Source organism: Drosophila persimilis, unplaced genomic scaffold (genome assembly GCF_003286085.1).
Source record: "Drosophila persimilis strain 14011-0111.01,24,50 unplaced genomic scaffold, DperRS2 tig00000676-arrow-arrow-pilon, whole genome shotgun sequence".
Lineage (NCBI taxonomy): Eukaryota > Metazoa > Arthropoda > Insecta > Diptera > Drosophilidae > Drosophila > Drosophila persimilis.
Window position 1 is genome coordinate 970553 of NW_020825332.1, and position 26008 is coordinate 996560.

At 49.6% G+C, this 26008-nt stretch overlaps 8 protein-coding genes and 1 non-coding gene across 14 annotated transcripts; 6 read left to right on the plus strand and 3 right to left on the minus strand.

Annotated features, from left to right (window-relative positions):
- The first annotated feature begins 1499 nt into the window (after positions 1–1499).
- On the plus strand, positions 1500–7334 carry LOC6599870. 3 transcript variants are annotated; one of them, XM_026991521.1, is made up of 5 exons: positions 2541–2555; positions 2623–4420; positions 4858–5796; positions 5895–6196; positions 6269–7334. In XM_026991521.1, the coding sequence occupies exons 1-5, from the start codon at positions 2545–2547 to the stop codon at positions 6870–6872; spliced, it is 3654 nt and encodes a 1217-aa protein (XP_026847322.1). In that variant the 5' UTR covers positions 2541–2544; the 3' UTR covers positions 6873–7334. The 3 variants fall into 3 exon arrangements, with proteins under 3 accessions (XP_026847321.1, XP_026847322.1, XP_026847320.1); XM_026991520.1 differs by lacking the exons at positions 2541–2555; positions 4858–5796 and adding an exon at positions 1500–1630; XM_026991519.1 differs by lacking the exon at positions 4858–5796.
- A 937-nt stretch (positions 7335–8271) lies between these two features.
- On the plus strand, positions 8272–9370 carry LOC6599869 (uncharacterized protein CG45076). The gene is made up of 2 exons (XM_002024887.1): positions 8272–8317; positions 8376–9370. Exons 1-2 carry the CDS (start codon positions 8272–8274, stop codon positions 9368–9370), a joined length of 1041 nt encoding a protein of 346 aa, XP_002024923.1.
- A 287-nt stretch (positions 9371–9657) lies between these two features.
- Positions 9658–10334, plus strand: LOC6599823. The gene has a single exon (XM_002024886.2). It carries the CDS (start codon positions 9699–9701, stop codon positions 10263–10265), a length of 567 nt encoding a protein of 188 aa, XP_002024922.1. The 5' UTR covers positions 9658–9698; the 3' UTR covers positions 10266–10334.
- LOC6599821 (coiled-coil domain-containing protein 186) lies at positions 10299–13298 on the minus strand. The gene is made up of 7 exons (XM_002024885.2): positions 12525–13298; positions 12349–12468; positions 12225–12288; positions 12008–12162; positions 11806–11948; positions 11566–11746; positions 10299–11358 (listed from the first exon to the last, which is right to left on the minus strand). The coding sequence occupies exons 1-7, from the start codon at positions 13260–13262 to the stop codon at positions 10417–10419; spliced, it is 2343 nt and encodes a 780-aa protein (XP_002024921.2). The 5' UTR covers positions 13263–13298; the 3' UTR covers positions 10299–10416.
- Positions 11443–11515, plus strand: Trnam-cau. Its single transcript has one exon. It is a non-coding gene; the product is annotated as a tRNA-Met (tRNA).
- A 202-nt stretch (positions 13299–13500) lies between the features above and the next one.
- LOC6599820 (probable tRNA N6-adenosine threonylcarbamoyltransferase) lies at positions 13501–14743 on the plus strand. Its single transcript, XM_002024884.2, has 3 exons — positions 13501–13616; positions 13703–14388; positions 14441–14743. Exons 1-3 carry the CDS (start codon positions 13502–13504, stop codon positions 14681–14683), a joined length of 1044 nt encoding a protein of 347 aa, XP_002024920.1. The 5' UTR covers position 13501; the 3' UTR covers positions 14684–14743.
- Positions 14702–15776, minus strand: LOC6599818 (alcohol dehydrogenase). 2 transcript variants are annotated; one of them, XM_026991490.1, is made up of 3 exons: positions 15615–15776; positions 15154–15552; positions 14702–15086 (listed from the first exon to the last, which is right to left on the minus strand). In XM_026991490.1, the coding sequence occupies exons 1-3, from the start codon at positions 15705–15707 to the stop codon at positions 14796–14798; spliced, it is 783 nt and encodes a 260-aa protein (XP_026847291.1). In that variant the 5' UTR covers positions 15708–15776; the 3' UTR covers positions 14702–14795. The 2 variants fall into 2 exon arrangements, with proteins under 2 accessions (XP_026847291.1, XP_026847290.1); XM_026991489.1 differs by having other exon boundaries at positions 15154–15555.
- A 770-nt stretch (positions 15777–16546) lies between these two features.
- On the minus strand, positions 16547–20784 carry LOC6599817 (TPPP family protein CG45057). 3 transcript variants are annotated; one of them, XM_026991493.1, is made up of 3 exons: positions 20688–20784; positions 17013–17421; positions 16547–16936 (listed from the first exon to the last, which is right to left on the minus strand). In XM_026991493.1, the coding sequence occupies exons 2-3, from the start codon at positions 17412–17414 to the stop codon at positions 16754–16756; spliced, it is 585 nt and encodes a 194-aa protein (XP_026847294.1). In that variant the 5' UTR covers positions 17415–17421; positions 20688–20784; the 3' UTR covers positions 16547–16753. The 3 variants fall into 3 exon arrangements, with proteins under 3 accessions (XP_026847294.1, XP_026847295.1, XP_026847293.1); XM_026991494.1 differs by lacking the exon at positions 20688–20784 and adding an exon at positions 20407–20424; XM_026991492.1 differs by lacking the exon at positions 20688–20784 and adding an exon at positions 17567–17582.
- A 2942-nt stretch (positions 20785–23726) lies between these two features.
- LOC6599816 (histidine-rich glycoprotein) lies at positions 23727–25265 on the plus strand. Its single transcript, XM_002024880.2, has one exon. It carries the CDS (start codon positions 23727–23729, stop codon positions 25263–25265), a length of 1539 nt encoding a protein of 512 aa, XP_002024916.1.
- The last annotated feature ends 743 nt before the right edge of the window (positions 25266–26008 follow it).

Genomic DNA, 26008 nt, shown 5'->3' on the forward strand with positions numbered 1-26008 from the left:
CATCGTCATTATGGGGTTCGGTTCGGCACGCGAACGTGATCATCGCTAGGGGAATGTCTCTAATTTTTGTGAACTTCGGGTAATTCCGCAAAGCACTTTTGATTCACAAAGGCAAAAGCAGCGAGGGAGACATGAAAATTGAAATCAAATAAAATGAATGACCGACTCTGATGACGTTTGCATTGACCATGGGTTTAAAACTAGCCTGAACCCCCGATGACTATCCCGCCCGTTCGTCAGTACATGCGTCCGTTCAGCCGAGCAGGGCAGAGCAGAGAGACGGGATGATACGAGACGTGTGAGAGACGAATGTATGCCAAAAGATCCGGTTTGAGGCAATGCCCAAACCAGAGACCCCTTTAACCCCTTTCATTCATTCGTTGCTTCAGTCGCTCCCCCTCACGGGCCTCTCTGACCCAATTCATAATTGCAGAATTGCATAATCTTTCGCTTGGTTTTTCTCTCTCTTTCTTTCTGTCTGTCTGTCTCTCTAGTGTTTCTCAAACTGTTGTTCATAGCCTTTCCGGGAAGTGTTTTTGGTCAAAATCCCACATGAAAATCATCATAAAAAAATAAAAATAAAAACCAGAGCGAACTAATTTGGACTTTATGTGAAATTTACACATAATTTTAAAATATTCATCCCCAAGGGGAATTGCTTCATCGGAGGATGACAGTTTTATGGAAGATTTTCTTTGGTTTCGTCTTTAGTTAAGACATTCTCTTAGAGACCTCTGAGCCCTTTTTATTTCAGAGGGAAGGCTACTAATAACAGTTCCCCATGGAGTCTGTATAAAGGACCTTACCCCTATACATTCCTGAGGAATCGCTTCATAAGAAAATATATTTTTGATGCAATTTTTCTGCCTTAGATAACTTTCGTAGGGAAATGGTTTTTATGATTCTCACACTTGAATTGAATATCTATTATTTAGATGTTTTCTTTAAGTCCGAAAATGCTTTTTACTTTTTAACATTTCAGAGGAACTATCTCTAAAACCCAATCTTCTCCAAGGATTGTTGCGCTTAGAGCTAATGGAGTAAAGATCATTCTGTAATAGTATTTTAAACGAATTTTCTCCGAAGATAGTTCCGACAAACCTTATCTTAGAGACTCTGACGTTGAACTCTAGTCATTTCCTAGGGATTACCCGATACGACTATCATACTTCTCTTCTTTGGATGGAGGTGACCTCCAGTCTTCAGCAGAATCGAAGAATCGAAGAAAAACCCAACCAAAATATGATTACCCCCCAAAAAAACGACTGTAGAGAGAGGGAAAGACTCAGAGAGGGAGGGGGGCATAGGTTGCCAAACATTGTCGCAGTCGCAGCTTTTGTCTCTCTTATGTTTTGGGCCCCCGATTCGCAAACCGCGAGAGCAAGAGCGAAAGAGATAGACGCCGTTGCGCCTGCGCGCGGCGTTTTTGTATAAAATGTGCGCCGTCGACGAAAGCGAAATCAGTGAACAACTTGCCGACGAACGAGCAGCACAAAGCAGAGGTGCAGAAGTGCAGAAAGTGAAGTGAAAGGATAACAGAGACAATATCAATTATATAAAGGATTATCGAGAGAAAGGAAACACGAATTCCAATTTTTTTCATATTTTTTTTATTGCAAACTGATAAAAGGTGAGTGATCAAGTGAAAAATTGGCCCAGTGAACCCCCAAAGTGAACCCAAAGACCGAACAAAATAAAGATCCATGAATGGCTCTACCATATACAATGCGCTATATACGCTATACAGATCCCCAGAAAATCCCCCATGCCCCATGCCCACAGTCAGCAGTCATTAAAGTCAATCGGAAAAGCGAAACTTTCACTGCGAAAAAGAAAAACCGACAAAAGAAAAACCTCCAACAAACTGACAGATAGACAGACAGAGACACAGGAAAAAACACACCCTGAATTGCAGCAACATTTAGCATCCCAGAAAAACCCAATTGCAATGCAACACTGCACACGACTTCCGCCCCCCAAAGAGCACATCACATCACATCAGAGCAGAGCAGATGCGATCGCAGGGCACGCCTGAAAGATCCATTTACATAATGAAAGATCGCTCAAGACTCCACACTCCGCATCGTCCGCATCGTCGACCCAAAATGACATAAGAGTGCAGTGCAAAAGTCGCAAAAGAAAAGAAAAGTGAAATATACAGAAATACACGAACCGGAAAGCGGCTGTCAAGGCTTGAGCGATTGTCCGCCACGGAGCGGAATCGGAGTCAGAGTCAGAGTTAGTCCCTCCCGTAAAGAAAATTACCTCATAAATTACACAGAAAGAGAGGCAAAGAGTGTGGCGAGGCATTTCGAAAAAAAGTAACGACGGTCTGCGACCTCCAACGAAAGTAAAAGTCCATGTCTTATACGACTACTCTCTGGCTTTTGCTCTGGCTTTGGCTCTGACACTGACTCATGCCGAAGATTTCAAGACACGAACCGGTTTTGCGTTTTCGATTTTCGGTTTCGGTTTCGTTTGGGGATTGCTTCAGCAGTCGTGAAAGATGGGAAGAGAGGGAAGAGAGAAATGCAAACTGGGACAATGACTTGGGGGTAATGGTGTCAAGACTTAAGGCATTATGCAATCCTCGACTCATAAATCATTTTCCTTTCCTTACAGAGACACTCTTCGTCACACAATGAGAATACGAGAGAGCCTGATGGCAGTTCTGCTGCTGGCCACCGCCACACTGGCCGCCGATTGGGGCAACGAGTGGGCGCCCATGGAGGATGCCACGCCGAGCAGACGCTCCGTGGACACAAAGCCTGCCGCTGAGGAATCGGAGGTGCAGGGACGATACCTCGTGCACGAGTCCACGTCCATCCAGAGCAACAGCACCTCGGAGATTGACACGATCATCGAGCAGCTGCTCAACTCCCGACGGGAGGGACGCAATCTCGGGGAGTACGATGCCGTCTATGCCGATGGCAACATCGACCAGGCCCTGCAGCAGGGAAACGACATGCAGGCGCGTAACCTCATCCGTGACAAGCTCTGCGGACTGGGATTGATGAGCTGCGAGGTGGAGGAGAAGCGTCCCTTCTACTCGACCATCTACGCCCAGGGTCCCCCTCCACCGTCTGGCTACAGCGGCGGTCCCTACGGTCCTGCCAAGCCAATGCCTCCTCCGGGATACTTCGGTGGCCGCCCCCCAATGGGTCCTCCTCCTAGCTCCCTCAACTCCTTCGGACCCCCGCGCAAAGTTGGCTACGAGGGACCCTACAAACCCATGTCCGGACCTTACCGGCCAAGCGGACCAGGCGGCCAGTTCGGAGGGCAATATCTGGAGCATCCTCCCCCATCGGCCATCGATGGTTCGTTGGACGGAATCACCTACACGAAGCCCCCACCCGGAGCCCTGATCTACGATAGCAAGCCGCCAGGACCCATCTATCCAGGTGGACCCAATGGTCCCGGTCCCGTCTACAATGGCCCCTCCTCGAACTCGAACGGTGTGCCCCCATACAACTTTGAGAATCCCGAGGGCGGCATCCAGGGCTCACCCTCCTCCCTGAACGGCTTCTACTCCTCGCAGCAGTCCTCCTCCTCTTCGGCGGCCACTTCTTCCAGCACCAAGGTCGTGGTTGGGGCACCCATTGATGCGGGTCTCCAGCAGCACGTGCACCATCACTACCACCACGTCGAGGGCACCGAGGGGGTCAAAGTTCCCAGTGTCCCGATCCCAATTGGCTCTGGCCAGACAATCAACACGGACTTCAGTGCCTTGGCCCAGTCCTCGGCCACGTACACTCCCCAGGCCTCCTCCTCCGGCTCCTACTCCCAGTCGAATGCCTTCAATGCGGGCTTCAATGGCGCCTCTCAGGGCGGACTCCTCTCCCAGGGCGCTCAGGGTGGCTTCAGCGGTCTCTCCCAGAAGCCAGGTCTCTCCGGTGACATCTACAAACCGAATTCTGGATTGGGAAGCTTTGGCAGCAGCTCGGGAGGCTTCGGCCAGAGTGGCTTTGGATCGTCGCCCAGCTCCAGCTATCACAGCCAGAACCCCGACTACTACAAGAAGGAGCTTCAGACAGGAGCCTCGAACAATTACAATGGCATCTCTGGAGGTTACCAGGGACAAGGACAGGGACAGGGACAGTACCAGGGACAGGGACAGGGTGGCTATGACACCTCTCGCCAGCAGATCGTTGACTGCCAGTGCGTCCCGTTCAACCAGTGCCCCGCTGCCGATCGCATTGGCCGCAAGGAGGATCTGATTCTTCCCATCGATCCCCGCAATCTGGGCAAGGACATCGAGGCCCTCAGCGAGGATGCGCCCGCTGGCAATGCCACCACCACAGCAGAGGCCAAGAAGGATGAGAAGCAGGACAAGGATGAGAAGAAACGCACTCGCCGTCAAGCCATCGAGGACCAGAAGGACCAGGACGACAACAGCGATCTGTCGCTCGATGCTCAAGGGGTAAGTGTCTCGAAGAAATATAAATTGAAAAAGAAATAGAAACAGAAACCCTTTTAAGAATGTTTAGTTAGTGGCCCGACTAATGCAAAATCACACATAGTTAATGACTAATCGATCGAGTTCTAGCAATAGCAATACCAATAGCAATCCTCCTCTACCACACACAACCACGCATCCAATCAATCAATCAATCTACCAACTGCACCCATCAACCAACCGATCAACGCTCCTCCAATGCTCAATCCAAAGAACCACTAAACCTCGTTCGTCGTCGCCCAAAAAAACGCCACTAAAACCAGCCTAACCAACGCACGCACAGCCACAACAACAACAACAGCAAATACATCAAGGGGTACCAAGGTCGCACGCCTGTATCCTGTATCCTGTATCCTGCATGCTGGAGTCCGCGTACTGATCCGTTCGTGTCTCCCTCTCAGCGCCAGGGGCCGCTCGGACAATCTCCCTTGGCCCTGCCCGCCCTGCAGGCCATCGAGCTGATCCAACGAAAGGTTCTGCCCACCTACGGAGTGTCCTTCGGGCTTCCCTATCCCAGTGGAGCATATGGCGGCTATCCGGTGAATGTCCTGGGCGATCAGTATCCCGCACAGAACCCCAACTTCGGTTCCTTGGGCCCAAATGGCCTCAATCTGGGTCTGGTGAATGTCAATCCACTCGTCTCTGTGCAGGTGGCCAAAACGGACTACGGGGAGAAGGTGGTGAAGCCCCTGGTCAATCTCCATGTCACTCCCAATGCGAATCTCATCCAGAAAGTGGGCGACTTCTTCAAGAGAAAGCCCAACGAAGTGCACAGCACACACTACCATCATCACGATCACTTCAGCGGCTACGAGCACCACGATTACGATCACCATGATTACGATCACCACGATCATCACGATTACGATCATCATCACTTTGGTGGATACAGTGGATCGGGAGGGCCCCACTTCAGTGTCGAAATGGTGCCGAGTACTCCGATCTTCGAGTACCACAGCGGCCCCTCAGCGCCCAGCTACCAGCAGCATCATCATCACGAGTCTCCTCCGTCTCCGTCGCCCTACGAGAGCTCCTACAATTCAGTGTATCCCGGCTCGAGCCCCGACTTTGGCTCGAGTGGCTTTGGAGGCTACGGGGAGTACTCGCAGCACGTGGAGCGTAGTGTGAACGTGAGCGCGGCACCCACGTGGAATCCAACAGCCACCCGTCGTGGCAAGCAACTGAACCTGGGCCCCTTGTACAATATACCCACGCCTGCCCCAGGAGCGGCAGCGGGCAGTGACTATGTCTCCTTTCCCAGAGATCGCAGGAGGAGGAGCGTTGAGCAGTCGCGGAAGCGTCGTAGTGTGTGGGAGAGTGAAGCAGCTCGGGAGGAGGAGGTAACCATGTGTTGATTTTGCAGAAAGTCTCAGTAAACCATTCTTAAATCTATCCAAATATAATGCTAATGGGACTCCCTCATCTTTTTCACTTGCAGCGCGCTTACTATGGCAATCGTCCCGTGGAGAAGACCTGCCGCGCGAATGAGGTCTGCTGCCGTCGTCCAGTGCGTCCCCAGGCCCCGCCCCAGCAGCAGTTGGGTCGCTGTGGTGTTAGAAATGCCGCTGGCATCACCGGCCGCATCAAGAACCCCGTCTACGTCGATGGCGACAGCGAGTTCGGCGAGTACCCATGGCATGTGGCCATTCTGAAGAAGGATCCCAAGGAATCGATCTACGCCTGCGGCGGCACCCTCATCGATGCCCAGCACATCATCTCCGCTGCCCATTGCATTAAATCGTAAGTTTCGATCATTCTAAAGCTCCTTGCGATCAGAGGTTTAACCCCGAATATTCTTTATCCGTCCTTCAGTCAAAATGGCTTTGATCTTCGTGTCCGCCTGGGCGAATGGGATGTCAACCATGACGTGGAGTTCTTCCCCTACATTGAGCGCGATGTCGTGTCCGTGCACATTCATCCCGAGTACTATGCCGGTACCCTGGACAACGATCTGGCCATCCTGAAGCTTGACCAGCCCGTGGACTTCACCAAGAATCCGCACATCAGCCCCGCCTGCCTGCCCGACAAGTACTCTGACTTCACCGGCGCCCGCTGCTGGACCACTGGCTGGGGCAAGGACGCCTTCGGGGAGCACGGAAAGTACCAGAACATCCTCAAGGAGGTCGATGTGCCGATCCTCTCGCACCACCAGTGCGAGGCCCAGCTGAGGAACACCCGTCTCGGCTACAGCTACAAACTGAATCCCGGATTCGTGTGCGCCGGCGGCGAGGAGGGCAAGGATGCCTGCAAGGGCGATGGCGGCGGTCCTTTGGTCTGCGAGCGCAACGGAGTATGGAATGTGGTCGGTGTGGTCTCCTGGGGCATTGGCTGCGGCCAGGTGAACGTTCCCGGTGTCTACGTGAAGGTCTCTTCGTACCTCCCCTGGATCCAGCAGATCACCCAGAGCTATCAATGATTAGAGGCTGCTCCCGAGGAGGCTCCATCGATAACGGCCTACCATGCGTCCGCAGATGCCACTAGCATCGATGCTGCTGAAGACCATGCTGACGATGATGCCTCCGATGAGTTCGTTTTCCATTTTTGATCAGCCATCCGTCCATCAGCCACTTATGCAACACTTCGCTCCATCCAAAACTACCATCTTTTGTGGCATTCGTCATCGTATTTATTTTGGGATGCGACACTCTTATTTATTACGAGCTCGTTGTTTCTTTTGTTATTTTTTTTATACGAGTGTAGGCATCACCTATCGGACCAATAGTCCGCCTACAGTCCCCGTAATTGTTACTCTTTTGAAGACCCACTCTCCTCTTCGGAGGAGAGGTGAGGTCTTTCTCTTGTTGATATTTAATGTGCTTTGTATCTCTGGATCGCTGTACATTCCAGTTCCGATTTTGTCTTGTAAAATAGCTATTGTTTGTAGTGATTTGATTAATTTATTTTTATACTTGTAATAAATTAATAATTATGTATTTAAATAAAATAATTTATGAAAAAATAATCATCTGTTGAGTGTTTTTAATGGGGAAATACTCGAATGAAGAGGATTCATAGGATGCAAGATTGGGATTTTCGATATATTATATATATTCATATATATGGAATGGGAACTGAAGATTGATAGAATACCATAGATCTCATGTGTTTCGGCAGACAAATTTGTAGAGATCATGCCATAAGTATTCCAATGAATAATAAGGTATGACTTATTTCAGTTTCAGATTAATTTTTGAATTCCCCCTCATAAGCTTTCCAATTAAATTTGTTTACAAAAAGTTAATTTAAATTTGCCCAGACTTCCCTATTTTCAAAAATAGCTAAAATTTCGCCATCTTCCACTTAATCCACATAGTTCGAAGCGTAATCCCCCCAAATCGCTGCACCAATGAGCACATAAGCCCATAAGAGCCCCGTCATAAGAGCGACTTTAAGTTCAATTACAAACGAGTGCAGCCCATAAAATGCAAATTAAATTTTGAAGCATTAAGAAAACAACTTTACAGTGTCCGCCCGCCTCTAGACAATGTACGGCGGCCAGTGCAGTGGAAGAAGCAAGCGTGTCAGCGAAGCATTAAAAGACGCCGCCGAATCTTGGACCAACAAATGTGGTCGCCGCACTTCCTCAAAAGGGGCAGAAGGTGCAGCCAAAAAGAGTGTGTGTGCGTGTGTGTGTGGAGCATTCAAATAGCCGAAAGTACGATCGTACGATCCATGGCGATCATCAGTTAAATTTAAAAACCGCAACCGACTTTCCGCAACTTGAATGTTTCTGCATCGCTGGACCCCAATCGCGTTATAAATGGAAGATCGCCGAATGGGAGGCAGCTCAATGCAGTTCCAGCAGCGTTAGGGAGATGTACGTCAAAGGATTACGATTCCAGCTCTGCCAGATGGTGATAGGTAAGCCAATAGGGATGGAGAGAAGAGTATCCAGTGGATAATTGTTCTCCCTCTCCAGTGATGCTCTTCGCCGAAGCCTTGGGTCGCCTGCACAAGAGGAATGGCTACCACTATCGACCCCAGCAGCCGCCGCCGTTGCCGCAGCAGCACCATCAAAATGGATACTATGAATCCCTGCATCCGGCAGTGGAACCTCCAGAGCCAGAGCACAGTAGTCCCCAGCACATCAGTTCACAGCATAGTACTACCCAGCACAGTAGTCCCAAGAGCTACTACAGCCAGTCGTCGGGGAGCAGCAGCAGCAGTAGCAACAAGGGGAATCATGGCTACAGCATTGGCAGCGGACTGCGTTCCATAGCCCAGGGATCAGCGGATCAGGCGCACAGCGCCGTGTCCAACCAGCATGCGGCGGCCAAGCAGGCGGCATACATTGCACAGAACACCCTCGCGCAAGCGGCATCCCAGGCATCGGCCACGGCCCAGGCTGCGCTTGCGGGGAAGGAGGTGGTGCTGCAGGAATTGGAGCAGCAGGCCGCCGAGGCCCAGCGGGCGCTCTCCCGCGAGCTGGAGCAGCTGAAGGCCGCGAAGATCTCCTCAAGACTGGCCCAGCAGACGGCGCAGGCGGCCCATCATCACATCTCCGTCCTGACGGCGGCCGTAAACAATGCCAAATCCGTGGCCGAGCAGGCGGAGCAAACTGCTAGCGAGGTGTCCAACCAACTGGCCTCCCAGTCCACAATGGTGGGCCAAGCCAAGAACCGCCTCGAACAAGTGGAGGAGCAGCTGCAGCAGGCGCGTGTGGATTACGCGGCCACCAAAGAGTCGGCCCTGAAAGCAGCCTCTTCGGCGGCTGCAGCTCAGGTGAATGCCTCCAAGGCGGCGCAGCATGCGACCATTGGTCTGCACGAGAGCACGAATCAGTCGGGGCACCCCCTTGAGGGGCACGAGGGGCATGAATTGGCAGAGGAATCGTACGATGAGCACATTGACACCAGCGGCGTGGGCCACACGGCGTCAGGTGACGAGCACACGCGAAATGTGTACGCCCAGTGAATGTTTCAAGTCTAATGTATCCCTTCATTTTATATATTTAATTAAATGTTATAGTCAGACTTACGTGGCTGTCCATGTAATCAATTAACAAACTGCCAGATCCTTGTGCACTCTTTATCATTTTTTTGAAACTTGAAAAAGGTTTGTAATAAAGCGCTAGAACGAACACATGGATGTCTATCGATTGCAGTCAAGATGTTCGCTTTAAAGTCGGTAGATGGCGCCCGTTTCAACCGGCTCAGCTGTTCGTGTCCGCGCTTGTCTGTGAATGGCATCACTTGGAATTTTTTTCATTAATTTCTTAAATAACGTAAAATTATAACTCAAAATGGCTCAGAAAGTAATCAAATACATTGGCCGCACCACAGACTTTAAGGGGAACACGTTGTGGGAACTAGTGTCGAACCTCCCCAACTGGGGAGTCGGCCGCATGGTCATACGTAACATGTTCCAGCGCTACCCGGAGCCCTGCTACATGAGGATCCTCAAAGTGCAGGCGGTGGACGAGCAGACCGACCAGATCCGTAAGGTTCGCGTGACCGTGGAGAAGACCTGGCGCGGCGTCACGCAGCCGAAGCCCGTAGAGATCTACAGCACCAGCTACAAGGCGGACTACGAGCTGGTGCCGCAGGCGGAGGAGGCAAAGTTCCTTAGCAACCAGAAGAAAGTCGCGCCAGTCGTGCTGCCCACAAAGATCGACCTGCCGCCGCTGCTGCGCGAGTACGTCAAAGAGGAGACAGGCGAGGCCAATCCCTTCATGAAAGTGCACTTCAAGAAGACCCCCAACAAGCTGGCGCGCATGGCCGAGGCGGGGGAGGAGCCCACCCTGAAGGTTAGCATGGATCTGGGCCAGCCAAAATCCGTCAGCTCCAAGCTCTACGAGGGCCTGCTGTGAGGAGGAACCGTAGAGACCGCCTTTGCACTGTTAAAATATTAAATACATTTACTATACATTTTACCTTAAGCACATCGAAGAATTTTTTACAAATAATCTGTATTTACATGGATTAGACTCTGGAATGGATGGGCTGGAACTTGGAATTGGATCATTTGGAGGCCTCTAAGGCACGCAGCTTGCGCGTCAGATTGTCCACCTCGAGGCCCAGCATGTCGAGGTTCTCCTTGAGCGTAATGTTCTTCAGCAGCGTGTCCTCTAGCACGGTCTGCAGCTTCTTGTTGATCTCCAGCGATAGCTCCAGGGACATGCCCTTGCTCTCGCCGCCCTTGGAGCCCCCGTAGATGGCCGCCATTATGCCGTTGCCGTACTTCACGAGCTCGCTCTTGTTCTGGTCGCTCTTCGAGCTAGTTAGGGCGCCCGCTGTCTGGTCCCTGAGCATGTAGTGCTGGACGACTTTGGACTTTTTCTGCACCTCGGATACTAGGGCGGCCGTGTGGTTCTCCAGGAACTCGATCCGTTCCGTTTGCCTAGCCGTGGCCTGCTGCAGCCGGAGAATACGCTCAACGAGAACCTTCTTGGACGGTACCGACTGCAGGTCCACCTGTTGCATCACAGGCGGCGGCACAGCGGTCGCACTGCTGGCCACAGTTTCCGACTCTGAGGATTCGCTGGCCCGCCGGCTGCCGCTATGCACGCTGCCATGGCTGCTGGTGCGACTGTGGGTGCGCTGCTGCTGCTGCTCCTGGGGATAGCCCCCGTTCAGGGCCTGTTGGCAGTTGCTGCAGTAGCTAATGCCACCCTTGGGTTCGGCAATGCCCTTTTTGTACTTTTGCAGCTCCCTCTGGAGCTCTTTTACGACGGTGGCATGCTTGTGCTGGGTGGCCTCGAAGTCGCCCTGGACATTGTCCAGCTTCTGCTTCGTCAACTCGTATAGCTTGGTCTTCTCGGAGAGATGTTTGGCCAGCAGCAGCCGCTCCTCGTTCTTTTCCGCAGCCTCGGAGCTCAGCTGCTGCTCCAGTTCCCCATATCTGCAGTCGTAGCCAAGTTTCTCCTGCTTCATCAGCTTGTTCTCCGCTTCGAGACCCTGAGCCTGCCGATAGTAGAGATAGAAGCACAATTAGTGGATCCTCGTTTTTGAAAGGTTTAGCCTGCTTTGGTCGCGGACGAATACAAGGCCTCGATGGCGCAGTTGGCAGCGCGTAAGTCTCATAATCTTAAGGTCGTGAGTTCGAGCCTCACTCGGGGCAGGTACATTTTTTGCAGCCTTCAGTCAATTTTCTCTATTTCTATGACTTACCTTTGATTCCGCCAGACAAATGTCGTTTTGCAGGCAGACGATCAGCTCGCTCATCTCCTTGTTGATCGTGAGCAGTTCCTGTTTCTTGATTTTCAATTGTTTCAGATCTGCTTCGTTTTCTTGAGCCTCTGCTTCCAGTTGCTGCACTCTCGCCTGCTGTTCGGACAGCTTTTCTTCATTTCTATAAAGAGATTCTTGAGTCTAGTGGAAATACTCCATCGACTACAGTCGATTCCTTACATTGTGTTTTGGGTGCGCAGCAGTTGTAGTTCCTCGAGTTGTCCCCGTAGCTTGGCCGAATTGAGTAGCTCATCGCTGTAGGCCGCCTCGACTCCATGGTGCTGCTCTCGTAGTCGATTAAACTCTTCCGTGAGTTGAGTATGCTAAAAAAGAGAAAAATAGCTATACGAAATCTATGACATACTTTGCATAGACTTTGTACCTCCAAGGCGAGCCCTTGTAGCTGCTGCTGCAGCTCTTTGTTGGCTTCACTTTGCTTTTGCTGCTCTTTGGTGACTTTTTCGAGGGCCTCAGTCTTGCTTGTGATCTCGTGCTTCAAGAGTATTGTATTGGCTTCAAATTCCATCCTTAGCTTCTCTGAAAATAAGATAATCAAGCGTTGAAGATATTTTTTCAGAATTATTCGAGATTCAACCAACCATTGGCCTTCTCCTCCAGCTTATTCGGTGCATTTCGCTCCTCTTCCAGCTTGCGCTCCAGGGCCTGCAATCGGGAAAGGGATTGGAGTCAAATGGAGTCACTCTCGGGTAGATCGATACTTACCGCCTTGGCCTCCGTTTCGATGGACAGCTTGTTCATGTGATACTTTAGCTTGGACTCTAGGTGGCTCATCTCCGTTTTGTACTTTTCGCATTCGCGCTGATATTTCCTAACTTCGTTGCACTAAAAGGAGAAACGGATTAGAGGAGCCTCCTCATGGCAATAGCTAATACTTCTACCTTTTCATCTATTATGTACGTCATTCTGGACTTTTCCTCGTGGATGGCCATGAAGCGGGTAGAAACATTCTTCACCTCTTTCTTGGTATCCGCCAGCTGCTTATCCACCGCCTCCTTCTCCTTTTTGGCATCGATGAGTAGTTTCTCCTTCATGGCAAACTTAATGACTGTGGTCTCCTTCTCCTTGTTGGCCATATCCATTTCCTTGCGAAAGGCCTGCTTCTCCTTGTCCAAGATGGCATTCTCGCGCTGCAGGAGCGTCATCATGTTGTCCTTCTGGGCATTGGAAGTTCGCAGCTGCTCCATCTGCTGCTCATAGCTGCGACGCTGCTCCTCCAACTGGGCCAGACAGTGCACATGGGATAGGATCTCGTTCTGTGACAGCTTTTTGAGATTCTGTTCCTGGTCTTGGACTTGCAGGTCTCTGAAGCGCATGCTGACACCCGATTGGTCTTCATCCTGCACAGGCACAGGCATTTGTTGCAGCACCGCTGCCTTCAAATGCTCAACGAGAAGTTCGTCTCCCGCAACTGGTTTCTCGTCATCCGCTTTCGCCTTTGTTGGCTTTCTTTCAGCAGTCTGCTCTATTTTATCGCATTCCAGATGCTGCTGCTCCACGTCTCCACTGTCATTTGTTGTTTCTCCCTCCGGATGGTTGTTTATCTGAGAAGTATCCATCTCAGACACATTCTCTTCACTCCTCTCCTCAGCCGGCGGGGGGGCCTGCGCTGTTTCCATATTTATTTGTGATTTAACGCATTTATCTTTTTAATTTAACAAAGAAGTTCGCATATTGCAGTCGATATTTTTTATATCGAAATTTTGTTCGGTATCAATCGATTAATATTGTTTAGATGGACAATCAGCTGCTGCTTTAGACGATACATATCGCTACATCCATACAGTGGTTCATACCAGCTGACCGTGGACAATTGTTATTTCTTTTGTTATTTCAATTCAATTATTTTAATTTAAGAATGGTTTGTTCATTGGGAATTGAAGGCAGTGCCAATAAAATTGGCGTGGGAATCATTCGCGATGGCGAGGTGTTGGCCAATGTGCGCCGAACCTACATCACACCGCCAGGAGAAGGTAATGTATTTCCTGTTGCTGCTGCCGGCTTTCTGGCTCTCTCTCTCTCTCTCTCTCTAATCCGTTGGTATTCTTATGTGCTAAAGGTTTTCTGCCCAATGCAACGGCCAAACATCATCGCGAGGTAATTCTTGCGCTGGTCCAGGAAAGCTTAAAAGAAGCAAAAATAAAGCCATCCGACCTGGATGTCATTTGCTACACCAAAGGCCCGGGCATGGCCCCGCCACTGCTGGTGGGGGCCATTGTGGCTCGCACTCTGTCGCTTCTGTGGGAGAAGCCGTTGCTGGGAGTAAATCACTGCATTGGCCACATCGAGATGGGACGCCACATCACGGGCGCCCAGAACCCCATCATTCTCTATGTGAGCGGCGGCAACACCCAAGTGATTGCCTATTCCAACAAGAAGTATCGCATTTTCGGAGAGACCATTGACATTGCCGTGGGAAATTGCCTGGACCGCTTTGCTCGCATCCTCAAGCTTCCCAACGACCCCAGTCCGGGCTACAATATCGAGCAGATGGCCAAGGAAGGGACAAACTACATCAATCTTCCCTATGTGGTCAAGGGCATGGACGTGAGCTTCTCAGGCATTCTGTCGCATATCGAGGAGCTGGCCGATCCCACAAAGAATCCCAACAAACGCAAGAAAACCCTGGAAGCAGATGCCTCGGTTGCCAAGCCGGCCGATCTTTGCTTCTCGCTGCAGGAGACCATCTTCGCCATGCTGGTGGAGATCACAGAGCGTGCCATGGCGCATTGCGGATCCAATGAGGTGAGTAGTCGGAGCTAGTTGGAGTAATGTCACTTATCTTCTGTATCTGTAGGTTCTCATTGTGGGCGGAGTGGGCTGCAATGAGCGTCTCCAGAAGATGATGGGGATTATGTGCGAAGAGCGTGGAGGGAAACTCTTTGCCATCGACGAACGATACTGCATTGACAACGGCCTGATGATTGCCCACGCAGGAGCCGAGATGTTCAAGTCGGGCTCTCGAATGCCGTTCGAGGAGTCCTTTGTGACGCAACGATATCGCACGGACGAGGTGCTGGTTACCTGGCGCGATGATTAGTGATTAGATTAGTGACGCTTGTGGTGTGCTTCGCATGTTTATTAAATACTAATTTCGATAGTTTGTATAACTGGAGTATGCTGGAGTCAGTGTTGGAGGAGTGCAGCACAGCTTAGAGAGCCTGTTCCTTGCCTGTCCATTGGGGCTTCAATTCCATGGGGAAGACGCGCTTGCCCTCAATGACATAGACCGCTCCGTTCTTGTCCTTCTCGAGCACACTCAAGATGCAGCGGGACACGTCGGCGGCGCTCTGCTTGTTGAGCCTGTCGAGGATCCTGTACGTCTCGTCGCTCGTCTCCGGGAAAATGATCTTCTCCGTGAAGTTGGTAAACATGTCCGTCATGGTGGCCCCAGGGCAGACGGTAACAAACTTGATGCCCGATCTAGCGTAGTACTTGTCGTTCTGGAGTGGCGTAAAAATACTCATAAGCAGGAGAAGGATAAAAATGGATAAATGGATGCTAGCCTACCGCCAAGCAGCGAGTAAAGTTGAGGATGCCCGCCTTGGTGGCCCCGTAGACGGGAATGATGAACATCGGATCCAGTCCGACCACCGAGCTCATGTTGATCACAATGCCTCCCTTGCCGCCATTGTCCTTGCTCATGTAGGGCAGTGCACTCAGCGTCGAGTTGATGATACCGCCCAGATTCACGAGGAGAGTGCGCTGGACATCCTTGTCATTAAAGATGCCCGCCACGTTCACCACAATGTCGATGCTCCCAAAGGTCTTGGCAATCTCCTCGTAGGTGGCCTCCACGCCCTTCTTGTTGGCCACATCCATTTTGACGATCATCACGCTCTGCGTGGGATGGGCCGCCCGCAACTTGACGAACTCCTCCAGATTGTCCTGTATGTCGATGATGGCCACCTTCTGGGGGAATGCATGCGTTAAGGAGTGACTGTAACAGTCCCCGTATCTGATGTACACACCGCTGCTCCAGCCGTCAGGAGCTGCTTGGACACCTGGAGTCCTATGCCGCCGGCCCCGCCAGTCACCACCGCATTCTTGCCACGAAAAGACATCCTTCTGTTGCTGTTAATCCTGTGATGCTGGTGCTAATGCTGATGATGAGAGCTCTGGAGATGTCTCCGATGCACTGCTGACTTAGAGGCCATCGGATGCCGCTTTTATAGCCCTTCGCTGTGGGTGATATACGATACATCTTGAAATGACTTTGGCCCGTTGCAATCAATAGCCGCCCCACTAGTTCTCCACTGGCTCTGGGTTAGGATTATGCAAACCCAGACAGATCGGCAGATATATACGTACTCGTATCGATTTCTCCTCCATCTGGACCGAGAGTCGCTCTAGCGTGCAGTCCGCCTCACACTGCTTTTCCGATGGTGTTCCGATGTGTCAGCTTTGCATCAATGATAAATCAATGATCTCTTAATTGAAATCGGAATGAGAAGACTCTCTTCTCCTCAAAAATAGGACAGGTATGATTTTCCCAGCCATCAAAGGGAAGGGGAAAAGATTCCCTTTACTTTATGGTAATTATTTGATTTGTATTTATTCAAGCAAAAATCTTATGAAAAAACATAGCATATATTCCTTCCAATGTGTCATATATGTATGTATGCATCTTTGGTATATATTTATACGGTTATACAATTTCTCTCACAAAGTTTCATATTAAAAATGTTCAATTCATATCTTAAGGCTAGAAATAGATATAGAATCTGTGAATTTGTGGATCTGTTGATCTTCAAGATATATGTAAATGTAATTCGGTTTTCGGTTGGACAATCAACTCTTTGAACTTTTTGGGCCGCTTTTAGAGGGTTTGGTTGGGGTTACGTATCGAAGGAGAACTCAACTTAACGAAAATAAGAATAATAATAATTAAAAACTCAAAAAGAAATGTCGAAAATATTTGAATTTATTTTTTAAGCACTTAAATTATCACAACTTATATTATATACAAAAAGGTAAACGATAAATAATTGCAGCTACCATTAGAAATAAGAAATTAGAAATTAGAAATTAAGGGATAAACTAGAGACAGACACAAACGACGGGGTTCAAAGGACTCAAAGGTGGGTGATTGGGTGATTGGGATGTCCCTTTAGTGGGCTCCATCGTATGTGTCCTTGTGCTGATACCCGCTCACATAGCCAGAGCCATCGACCACATTGCGTCTGCCGGCAATGCCCTTGCCCTTGCCGGTGGCATCGAAGCGCTCCTTGTGGGAGCCCGTATACTTGCTGGTGTCCGTCAGCCGGTCCACGGCTGCCGCAGCCTTTCCAGCCTACACGGACACGGAATAGAGGGAGGGAAATGAGTATGAGAATCGTCTTACTCTGGGGAAAGTATTGATCACTCACCGAAACCTGCGCCACACCCGGAGCCCCACAGCTGGCCAGCTTCTGCTTGATCTCCGACAGCTCCACCTTCCTCGTCTTGGCCAGATCGTCAAGGAATTTGTTGTAGTCCGTCAGAGAGATCTTCAGGGCCTTGAACTTCTTGAAGTGGATGCCCGTGTCCGTGGTGGTGATCTTCTTGTCGATCACCTTCGCCTGCTTCATCCACTTGTCGCTCTGCGAGAGCGTGATTAGCTTCCCATCGGACTTGGTGTCCCCGAACTTGGAGAAGGCCTTGAACTGATCCGAGAAGCTCACTTTGGGTGCCGCCTCCTCCTCCAGTGCCAGTTGGGCCAACTCCGCCACCGGTGCCTCTGTAGCGGGAGCGGGAGAGGGACTGCTACCATTTGCTGCTGCCTCAGACATGCTGGCTCTATGGGATAGGATATGCGAATGGTAGATTAGTTAATGGTTAATACATGAGGAGTACATATTGCCTTGCCTGATGGGTCACATTTCTATTTCTATTTTCCACTTTGTCAACACGCAATGGAACCTTCTTCTACGCAGTGCCTTACCTGTGGGCCACAACACTGACCAACATTGCGGTGGGTCGAGGAGTTCTGTGTTTCTGTGGTTCTGTTACCATACGTTTTCTCTATCTATCTATCCGCTTGATTTCAACACGCAGAGCTTATCTGTCTTCCGATTATATTCCTATCTCGAAGATAAAGCCAAGAGCTTTTTCTCAGCTGTTCCCCCGAGAGAAGCGAGCCTGAACTGAAGCCGAAATCGGGAGAGATCCAACCATTAACTGACGTCATCTAAATATTTGTATTGCTTGCTTCTAAAGAGGCTAATTATCATCACCATACGAAACGCAAATAACGATCCATGCGAACACACAAATAAAGCCCCAGGGGGATCGACAGGGGGTCGGCACATAGCGGTAGCTTGAACAAACAGCTAAAATCCATTATGACCAAGGTTTTTTGACACACAAGAGACAGGTTTTCAAGCTTGAATGGTCTGTGATCTAATGAAAGTTAAAACTAGACACATCTTAGAGTAAGACTCTAAAATGCCCTCTTATATGGTACAAAAATGGTCCCCATACATATGCATCTCCAGCAAAACCCCTCCTCGTAGATCACTTAATATGTTAAGCATTGCATATCGCATAAATCTCATTGATAATTTAGTTTTAAAATTGCTTGTAGCATAAATTGTCGTCATGTCTACAGGCGGCTACCCAACACGAATCGATATGGGCGGGAGACGGAGACCCCAATAATATGTGGAGGGAATACACTGGTATGGAGAGGGGGTAGGGGGGGGGAACCAAATCCTCCCATAAACAGTAAATAAAACGTGAGCATTTATTGGCTGGGTCATTAATTATGCGCCACTTAAAGAGGCAGCAGCAGCAGCCACCACGGAGGCCCCAGGAGATCTGGGAGCTGTTTTGGGGCAACCATTTAAGGCAGCGATAAGATGCGGCCTCAACCAGTTTTGGGTCTTCTCCTTGCTTTTTTTTTGGTTTTTTTTGTTTTTGTTTGGGTGAGATATGATTGCATGGCTTGTGCCTGGCCTGGCCTGGACAGATGTTAACAAAAGGAATCCCAGAATAGAGCAGAAGAGAAGCAGAGGAGTGGAATGCAGAATGCAGGACTCTGAAGGTCAGGCAACCACCCCACGGCAGCCTTGACCTTGGATTCCGAAGACCCTGATGCAGTCCGTCGAGCATGTCAAATGCTATCTGTATCTGGGTGAAGACCCCGCCCCAAACCGAATAATGAGCTCTCGCAAGTGAAAAGCTAATCGACTCGACTCTACGACGAGTACTACGAGTACTAATGCTTATGTCATCGCCTCATTACGCCGCTCGTTTGATATTTTGATTACGTTTTGGTCTGGAATCAGCCTCTATTCTAAAGTGCGGCTCTGGGGTGGGGCCATTTTCTCATATGACTACATATATTCCCATTTAATCCACTATTCAATCGCAATGGTCAATTGAGATCATTGCATGCATCATAATTCCATCATTAATCATCTTCTTAGGCCTGAAACGTGGCGTGTCATTGAACTTGAACTCCACTGGAGCTGTGGACCTCTGGAGCTGTGGAGCTCTGGAGACGAAACAAATTACCGAACACGTCCACTGAGGGAGCGAGAGAAGAGTATAATGGAACCCTTTACTCCGCCCTTCCTTGTAATTGGAAGCCATAAATACTGAGAAACAAGAAAAAGTTGACAAACTACAGCACAAAAGAGCTGGGAATATGCATGGAAAGGTTTAAGTTTAGTGAATCGAAAGATATACGAAGTGGCAATGCTCTTGGGTAGGAGTTGGAATAGACAGATCTGCAAAGATCAAAGATGTCGCAGGTGTCGTCCAAACAGATTGGTTACCTATCAGGATCTTCACATCATACACACCTTGCTTTGATATAAATAAAAACCCAATTGACTTCAGAGTAAATTTAGGGAAAGTATCAACAAAATAATTGAAAAAAAAATGAGCTAGGGAACTATGAAAAGACCTTGTTTCAGGCTGGGATCCCTGGATGGGTTTCCGGCTCTTTTCGACTTGTGTACCCTCCTCCCCCCATAGAACATCACCGCAGGCCGGTCGCTGCGATGGGGGAAGCGTGGATGGTCTAAATCAAAAATAATCCGCTCTGGCCGCCAGACCATAAATAATTTGTTTCTTTTTTCTCTTTCTGTTTTTCGTTCCATTCCCATTGCCTGTGAATATACATAGCTAGTATTTCTGATCTGACGAACAAGTTTCCGACTCTCCTCCAATTGGGAGGGCGGGGTGATTGCCAATTCGTTTCCAACATTTTAATTAGTTTTGAACCAAAATGGCAAAAGTTAATTGGGAAATATATTCATAAGTATATGGGGATTGGGATGGGGATGGGGATAGATAGGCATACTCGTTTATAGAGAGGAAACAATTGACTTCCGGGGGTGGCAGCAACCTACCTCAAGTGCTGCCCAGTGATGGATGGAAAACCACAAATACTGGAGGGAAAATTTAGGTCATCTTGTCGTACTATTTATAGCTGGAAGGGAACTTTTTGAAATGCTGCACCACATATCGTTTTGTACAACACTCTGTAATATTAGCGCCTCGAACTGAATGCATAAATTAATACTCTTTGGGTGCCTCCCCCCCAAACAGGAAACGAAGGGGATTTTGATAAACACGCAACGCAATAGAGAAATCATTGAGTTAGGAGGGGGGCTTATGCTTATGCTTATGCTCTGGTCTCTGGTCTATGGTCTATGGTCGCATACATCACCACTTCCCCAGATGACATCACTTTGTGATGTGAGGACCGCGCAAGCGCAGGGCGGAGGATGGGGAAGGGGGGATGACGGATGATGGTGCCACACGCATACATACCGAAGGATACGAGTACGAGTACCAGGGGAACGATGCCACAGAACAATGGGAATCCAGGAAATCGGAACTAAAACGGAGAACAGGAGCAGGAGCTGGAGCAAGAGCAGGGGCGATAAAGCCCATTTGGGTTACAGTCAAATGGATTGCAGGAAGTGGGTCAAAGAATGCTCTTGAAATCCTGCACAGCTTCCACTCACACTCGGATAAACAATCAAAAAAAGGACACTGTAGAGCCATCTTTTTTATTTCTTCGGGGGGTTCTTCACACATTTCCTACTTACATTTTGAATCAAACAAATGTAGTGCAAATTTCCGTATAATAGTGACAGAAATCTTGGTATTTCTTGGATGTTTTTCGAGCTAGTTTTCAGAGGGCGCGCGCGAATGCTGTCGATGTCGAGACTCAACTGTTTGGACAAATGCGCAGCGCCAGACCAAAGCCCATTCGGCGTATGAGTGATATTTGGACGCCAGAGAGCTTTCGATGAGTGGAAAACACATACATATATGTATGCCCAACGATGAGCACACGCATCCTCCAAACAACATTAACTAAACTATCAACAAAACAGCAGAGAGAAACATAACGACAGAAGTGATAGAGACCTTTCTGATAGAGACCAAAAGAGAGATTAGATAGATTAGATCTCACATCCCCCCAAATATTTTTGGTATATAAATTTACTATATACCTAGCGATGACTTCATTTCCACAAAGATTATACACAAAAACTAACAGCAAAAGGCAGCAGCCACACGACACAGCCATTTATCAAAAATAAAAAAAAATAAAGAAACAGGCAAAACAAACCCAAAGAAACTCGGAGAAAAAAGGTGACGTCTTATCAGACCAACAAGTCTCACTCGGACTTTTGTTTGTTTTGAGTGGATTGAATGGGGGGAAAAAGAGCTTAAAGCTCGCCGAGGAAATATCTGGCCGAGGTGGAGGGCCTGGGGGGAACCTGGGGGCTATACGCTGAGTTTTACTGCCGATTTTTATGGTTCTGTCCGCTCCGCCACAACAAAGCGCGGAATACGATGCGTGAAATTTTGGACAACAGCAAAACACGCACCAACAAGTGCCAGACAAGAGACAAGAAAGAGTAATGGGTTTCCAGGGAGGAGCTCCAGCTCCCTAGCTGGCTAGCTGGCTAGTGGGTGTGTTTAGGAGGTGGCCTAACTAGTGAGCTCATAGCTCATAGCAGGGGTCTCCGTCGGGGTCACCTCCCAGCAATGTTTGACTATGCAAATGGCTTGCTGTGAGAGCTGTGCCACTGCCTCAAGTGATTAAGAGTTCTTTGAACTTGAAAAAGAGGTCTGCTCTGGTCTAATCTGTACTGGACAGTGTGGGTGAAAGGTTGAAAAAGAATGTTCAGAGAGAAAGTAAGAGTCACCAGGAAATCATAAGGAAATTGCTTTAGCACACAATCAAATCAGAGCCCAAATAACATGGAAAAAACAAAAAAAAACCTGACAATGATTTATGGCTAGTGTCTGTCAGAATTATTTGGTATTTATTTCGTGGATGAAGTCATGGGCCTGGGTCTGGCCGAAACCAAAACAAAATTCAACAACGAAAGGCTAACGATTAAGTTTGAAGTTAGAGGTGCTCTTTTTTAAGAAATATAGGCTATAATACTGTACTATACATTGTGTTTCTGTATACACCATGCATTCAATTAATACCTTTCAAGCTGCAAGAATAGTTTCCCTCTTTCCCTCTTTGAGGATAACAAAAGAGTCATAAATACTGACATGATACTCGGCAGCTGGCCCTATCTAAGTAGAGAGAGAGAGAGCCAAGACCCTGATAATAGTTCACAAATCACAGCCCACCTCTATCTGCATTCCCATTCGTAGAGAGAGATAGAGAGAATTCCACCAAGTAAACCAAATCAATAGCCACATCCACATCGGTGTGCCCAGAACTATCGAGAGGCCGCAGCTAGAGCTGCGACTCTACATTTATACCCGGTACTTAGTTAGTGTAGTTCCCCTCCACCAGAGGGCTCACACTGCGCCAGAAAGAGAGAGAATCATTCTGCGACAGATTTTCGTTCTTTGCGTGGGCGTAAGGGGGTGGTACTAAATTTTCAAAAGCCCATGAGTCTGGATACCAAATTTGGTTGCTCTAGCTCTTATAATCTCTGAGATCAATGCGCTCATCGGGACGGATAGACAGACATAGCTATATCGACTCTACTAATGGTGCTGATCAAGAATATATAACTTTATGTGGTTGGAATGGCTTCCTTCTGGCTGTTACTCATATCCATTTCCATCACAAATCTAATATACCCCCATTCTCTTCGAGTATCGGGTATAAAAGAATCATTAAGCTCTGGCTTTGATTGAAACTCATGGTAGGGGGGCCAACATTAAAATGCACTTATCAGGCAGCCCCAGCAGTCAAGGCCAGACCTCCGCCTCCTAATCAGGCAGGAGCCCTGCCCAGCTGGGCTTAAGCACCCGCGAGATGTGCCTCTGGGGCCTCCATCGATAAAAGAAGCGGCTAAAAATAACCCAAGCCCAAACCCCAACTTAAAGCAGAGCAGAGCAGAGCAGATACAGCTACAGATACACGAGATACAGATACACGACTCCAGAGAGACACAGGCCCTTGGCCTTCACTCACCTTGAAATGCCGTTGGGTGCCACAGTCCGCAGTCCGCAGTCGTCGTGGCCGTTGCCGTTACCGTCCATAATGTGCGAGTGCGAGTACATGTACCTAAAAAAGGGAGAAGATGCCACAATGGGGCAACAACAAAAAGACCAGCAACTGCATATCAATTACTTGCGGGGATCGAATGGGTTGCTGCAGATGTGGGATAGGAATGGGGATGGAGATGTGGTCTTTGGCCTTGATGAGCGGCAAGTCAAGGCTCTGGAATAACAGCAGCAGGAGCAGCAGCAGCATGAGGCACAGATGCAGATGGAGATGCGAGATGCCATGCTCCCGAGATATCCACTCCACAATTAAACCAAATGGACATAACGCCTGGAGAATGGAATGGGGCTGGAGGAGAAGGAGTGGCAGCCGTTGTCCGTTAACGACACAAGTGGACAAGACAGTTCGCGATCGCCTCGTTTTCTTTCATTTGCCAGGCCATTAAATCGGACAGCAGCGTCACGAGGGGGAGTCGAGGGGGAGGCGAAGCACCCATCCAGAACCAGACCTAGAACCAGAACCTAGAACTAGAACCTGCCTACTGTGTCGGGTTGTATAAAAGGACCCTGGGAGCAGCCCAGAACCAGCAGAACTCAAAGAGTTGCAGCATCAAACAGAGCACAAAGCAGCGAGAAAAGAGCATAAAGAGATCATGAAGTATCCACTCCTCTTGTTAGGATTCCTGAGCGCGGCCCATGGCCTGGCCCTCTACGCGGCCTCCTACCCCTTCGTCTACTCCGCCGGGGGATCGGCTGTGTTCACGCCCACGCAGCAGCAGTACATCTCGCAGGACGCCCTGGGCCAGTACTCCTACGGCTACTCAGAACCACTGTCCTCCAAACAAGAGACCCGCACCCTGGACGGCACCACGCGGGGCACCTACAGCTACCGCGATGCAGCAGGCAAACGCCAGACCGTTGACTACTTGGCCGATGCACGTGGCTTCCATGTGGCGGCCACCAATTTGCCGAAGGCTGTCATTCCCCGGGAGCTGGCTGCCGGAAGGAGTGCCTCGCATGGCGTACAGCATCCAGTGTCTGTCCATCATCCGTTGGAGCATCCCCATCCCGTGGAACATCACCATCCCGTCGAGCACCATGCTGGCCACATCGTTGAGCATCCCTCAGTGATCGGCACTGGCAGGATTGCAGTGCAGGGCATTGCCCATTCCGTTGGTCACCACCCAATTGTCTATCCCCATCCCGTGGAACATCACCATTCCGCGGAGCACCATCCCGCGGAGCACCATCCCGTAGAGCATCATTCTGGTCATGTCGAGCATCACCCTGTAGACATCACAGGCAGGAGTGCAGAGCACCATTCGATTGTCCATCATCCAGCTGAGCACCATCCCGCGGAGCACCATCCCGCAGAGCATCATTCTGGTCATGTCGAGCATCACCCTGTAGACATCTCAGGCAGGAGTGCAGAGCACCATTCGATTGTCCATCATCCAGCTGAGCACCATCCCGCGGAGCACCATCCCGCAGAGCACCATTCCGTAGAGCATCATTCTGGTCATGTCGAGCATCATGCCGTTGACATCACAGGCAGGAGCGCTGAGCATTATCCGGCTGTCCACCATCCTGCCGAGCACCATCCCGCGGAGCACCATCCCGCAGAGCACCATCCCGTAGAGCATCATTCTGGTCATGTCGAGCATCATCCAACCGACATTACAGGCAGAAGCGCTGAGCACCATCCGGCTGTCCACCATCCTGCCGAGCACCATCCCGTGGAGCACCATCCCGCAGAGCACCATCCCGTAGAGCATCATTCTGGCCATATCGAGCAACATCCGATTGACATCACAGGCAGGAGTGCTGTGCATGGCGTGGTCCATCCCGAAGCTGTCCATCATCCCGAAGCGCATCATCCCGTGGAGCATCATCACGCGGAGCATCCATCTGGTCATCATGTGGCTGAGCATCCCTCTGTGGTTGGCGCTGGAAGAAGTACTCTGCATGCCGAAGGTCACGAGCTCCCTCAACCCGTTGTCGACACCCCCGAAGTGGCCGCCGCCAAGGCCCTCCACCTGAAGCGCGTCCACGAGGAGAAGGTTCGCAACGAGATCCTCCATCCCATCGCTATTCCAGTGCCAGTGGCCCGCAGCCACCATGTGGTGCTGCCACCTACGGCCCTATACGGCTACACCAGGCCCCACTATTACTCCTCCGGCTTCTACTACTGAGTGGGACCGCGTATACAGTGAAGCATTCCATGCATCATTCCTGGATTTCGAAATTCAAATATTTAAAGTCAAAATAAAGTCAAATAATTCCGAATCTACATTGTGGGTTTTCTTCCTTGATCCTTTGGCGCTTCACAATTTCTTTGGGCTCTTCCTTCTGTTTCCATCAGCAGCTTAAATCCACGACCGACGACACACGACTCTCCTGGAGGCTGTCCTACCTCAACCTTTGGTCCCCAAACGGACCCGTCACATACCTCCGCTTCGACGCTTCATAAATGCAATGTGAATTTTGATTTCAATTAAATTTAATAGCAGCATAAACCACAACAGAAAACACATCCCCACCGAAATATTACCGAAACTGGTAAGGGCAGCCAATCCGCTTCGCTTGTGCCACACAGCCTAACCCGGTTCCTTGACCCCTCTTCCTCGTCAAACCAGAGACCAGAGACCAGACCGCAGTCTCTCTCTCTCTCTCTCTCTCTGACAATACAGGCCTGATTAAGTTCTTTGGTTTGTGTGGCAGGCAGCATTGTGGAACGTTGTACAGTTGTTCATGTCCCTGTCCCTGTCCCTGTCTGATGTTGCGTTCCACTGCGGCCACTGTGGGACGGGACAGATGAAAACAAATTGCGGCTTTTGTGCCAAAATTTATGCTGAACTTGTTGAAATCGAAATCGACAAAATATTTATGTACAAACAGAGTCCACCATGTCCAAGAGGAAGAGCCAGCCCATACC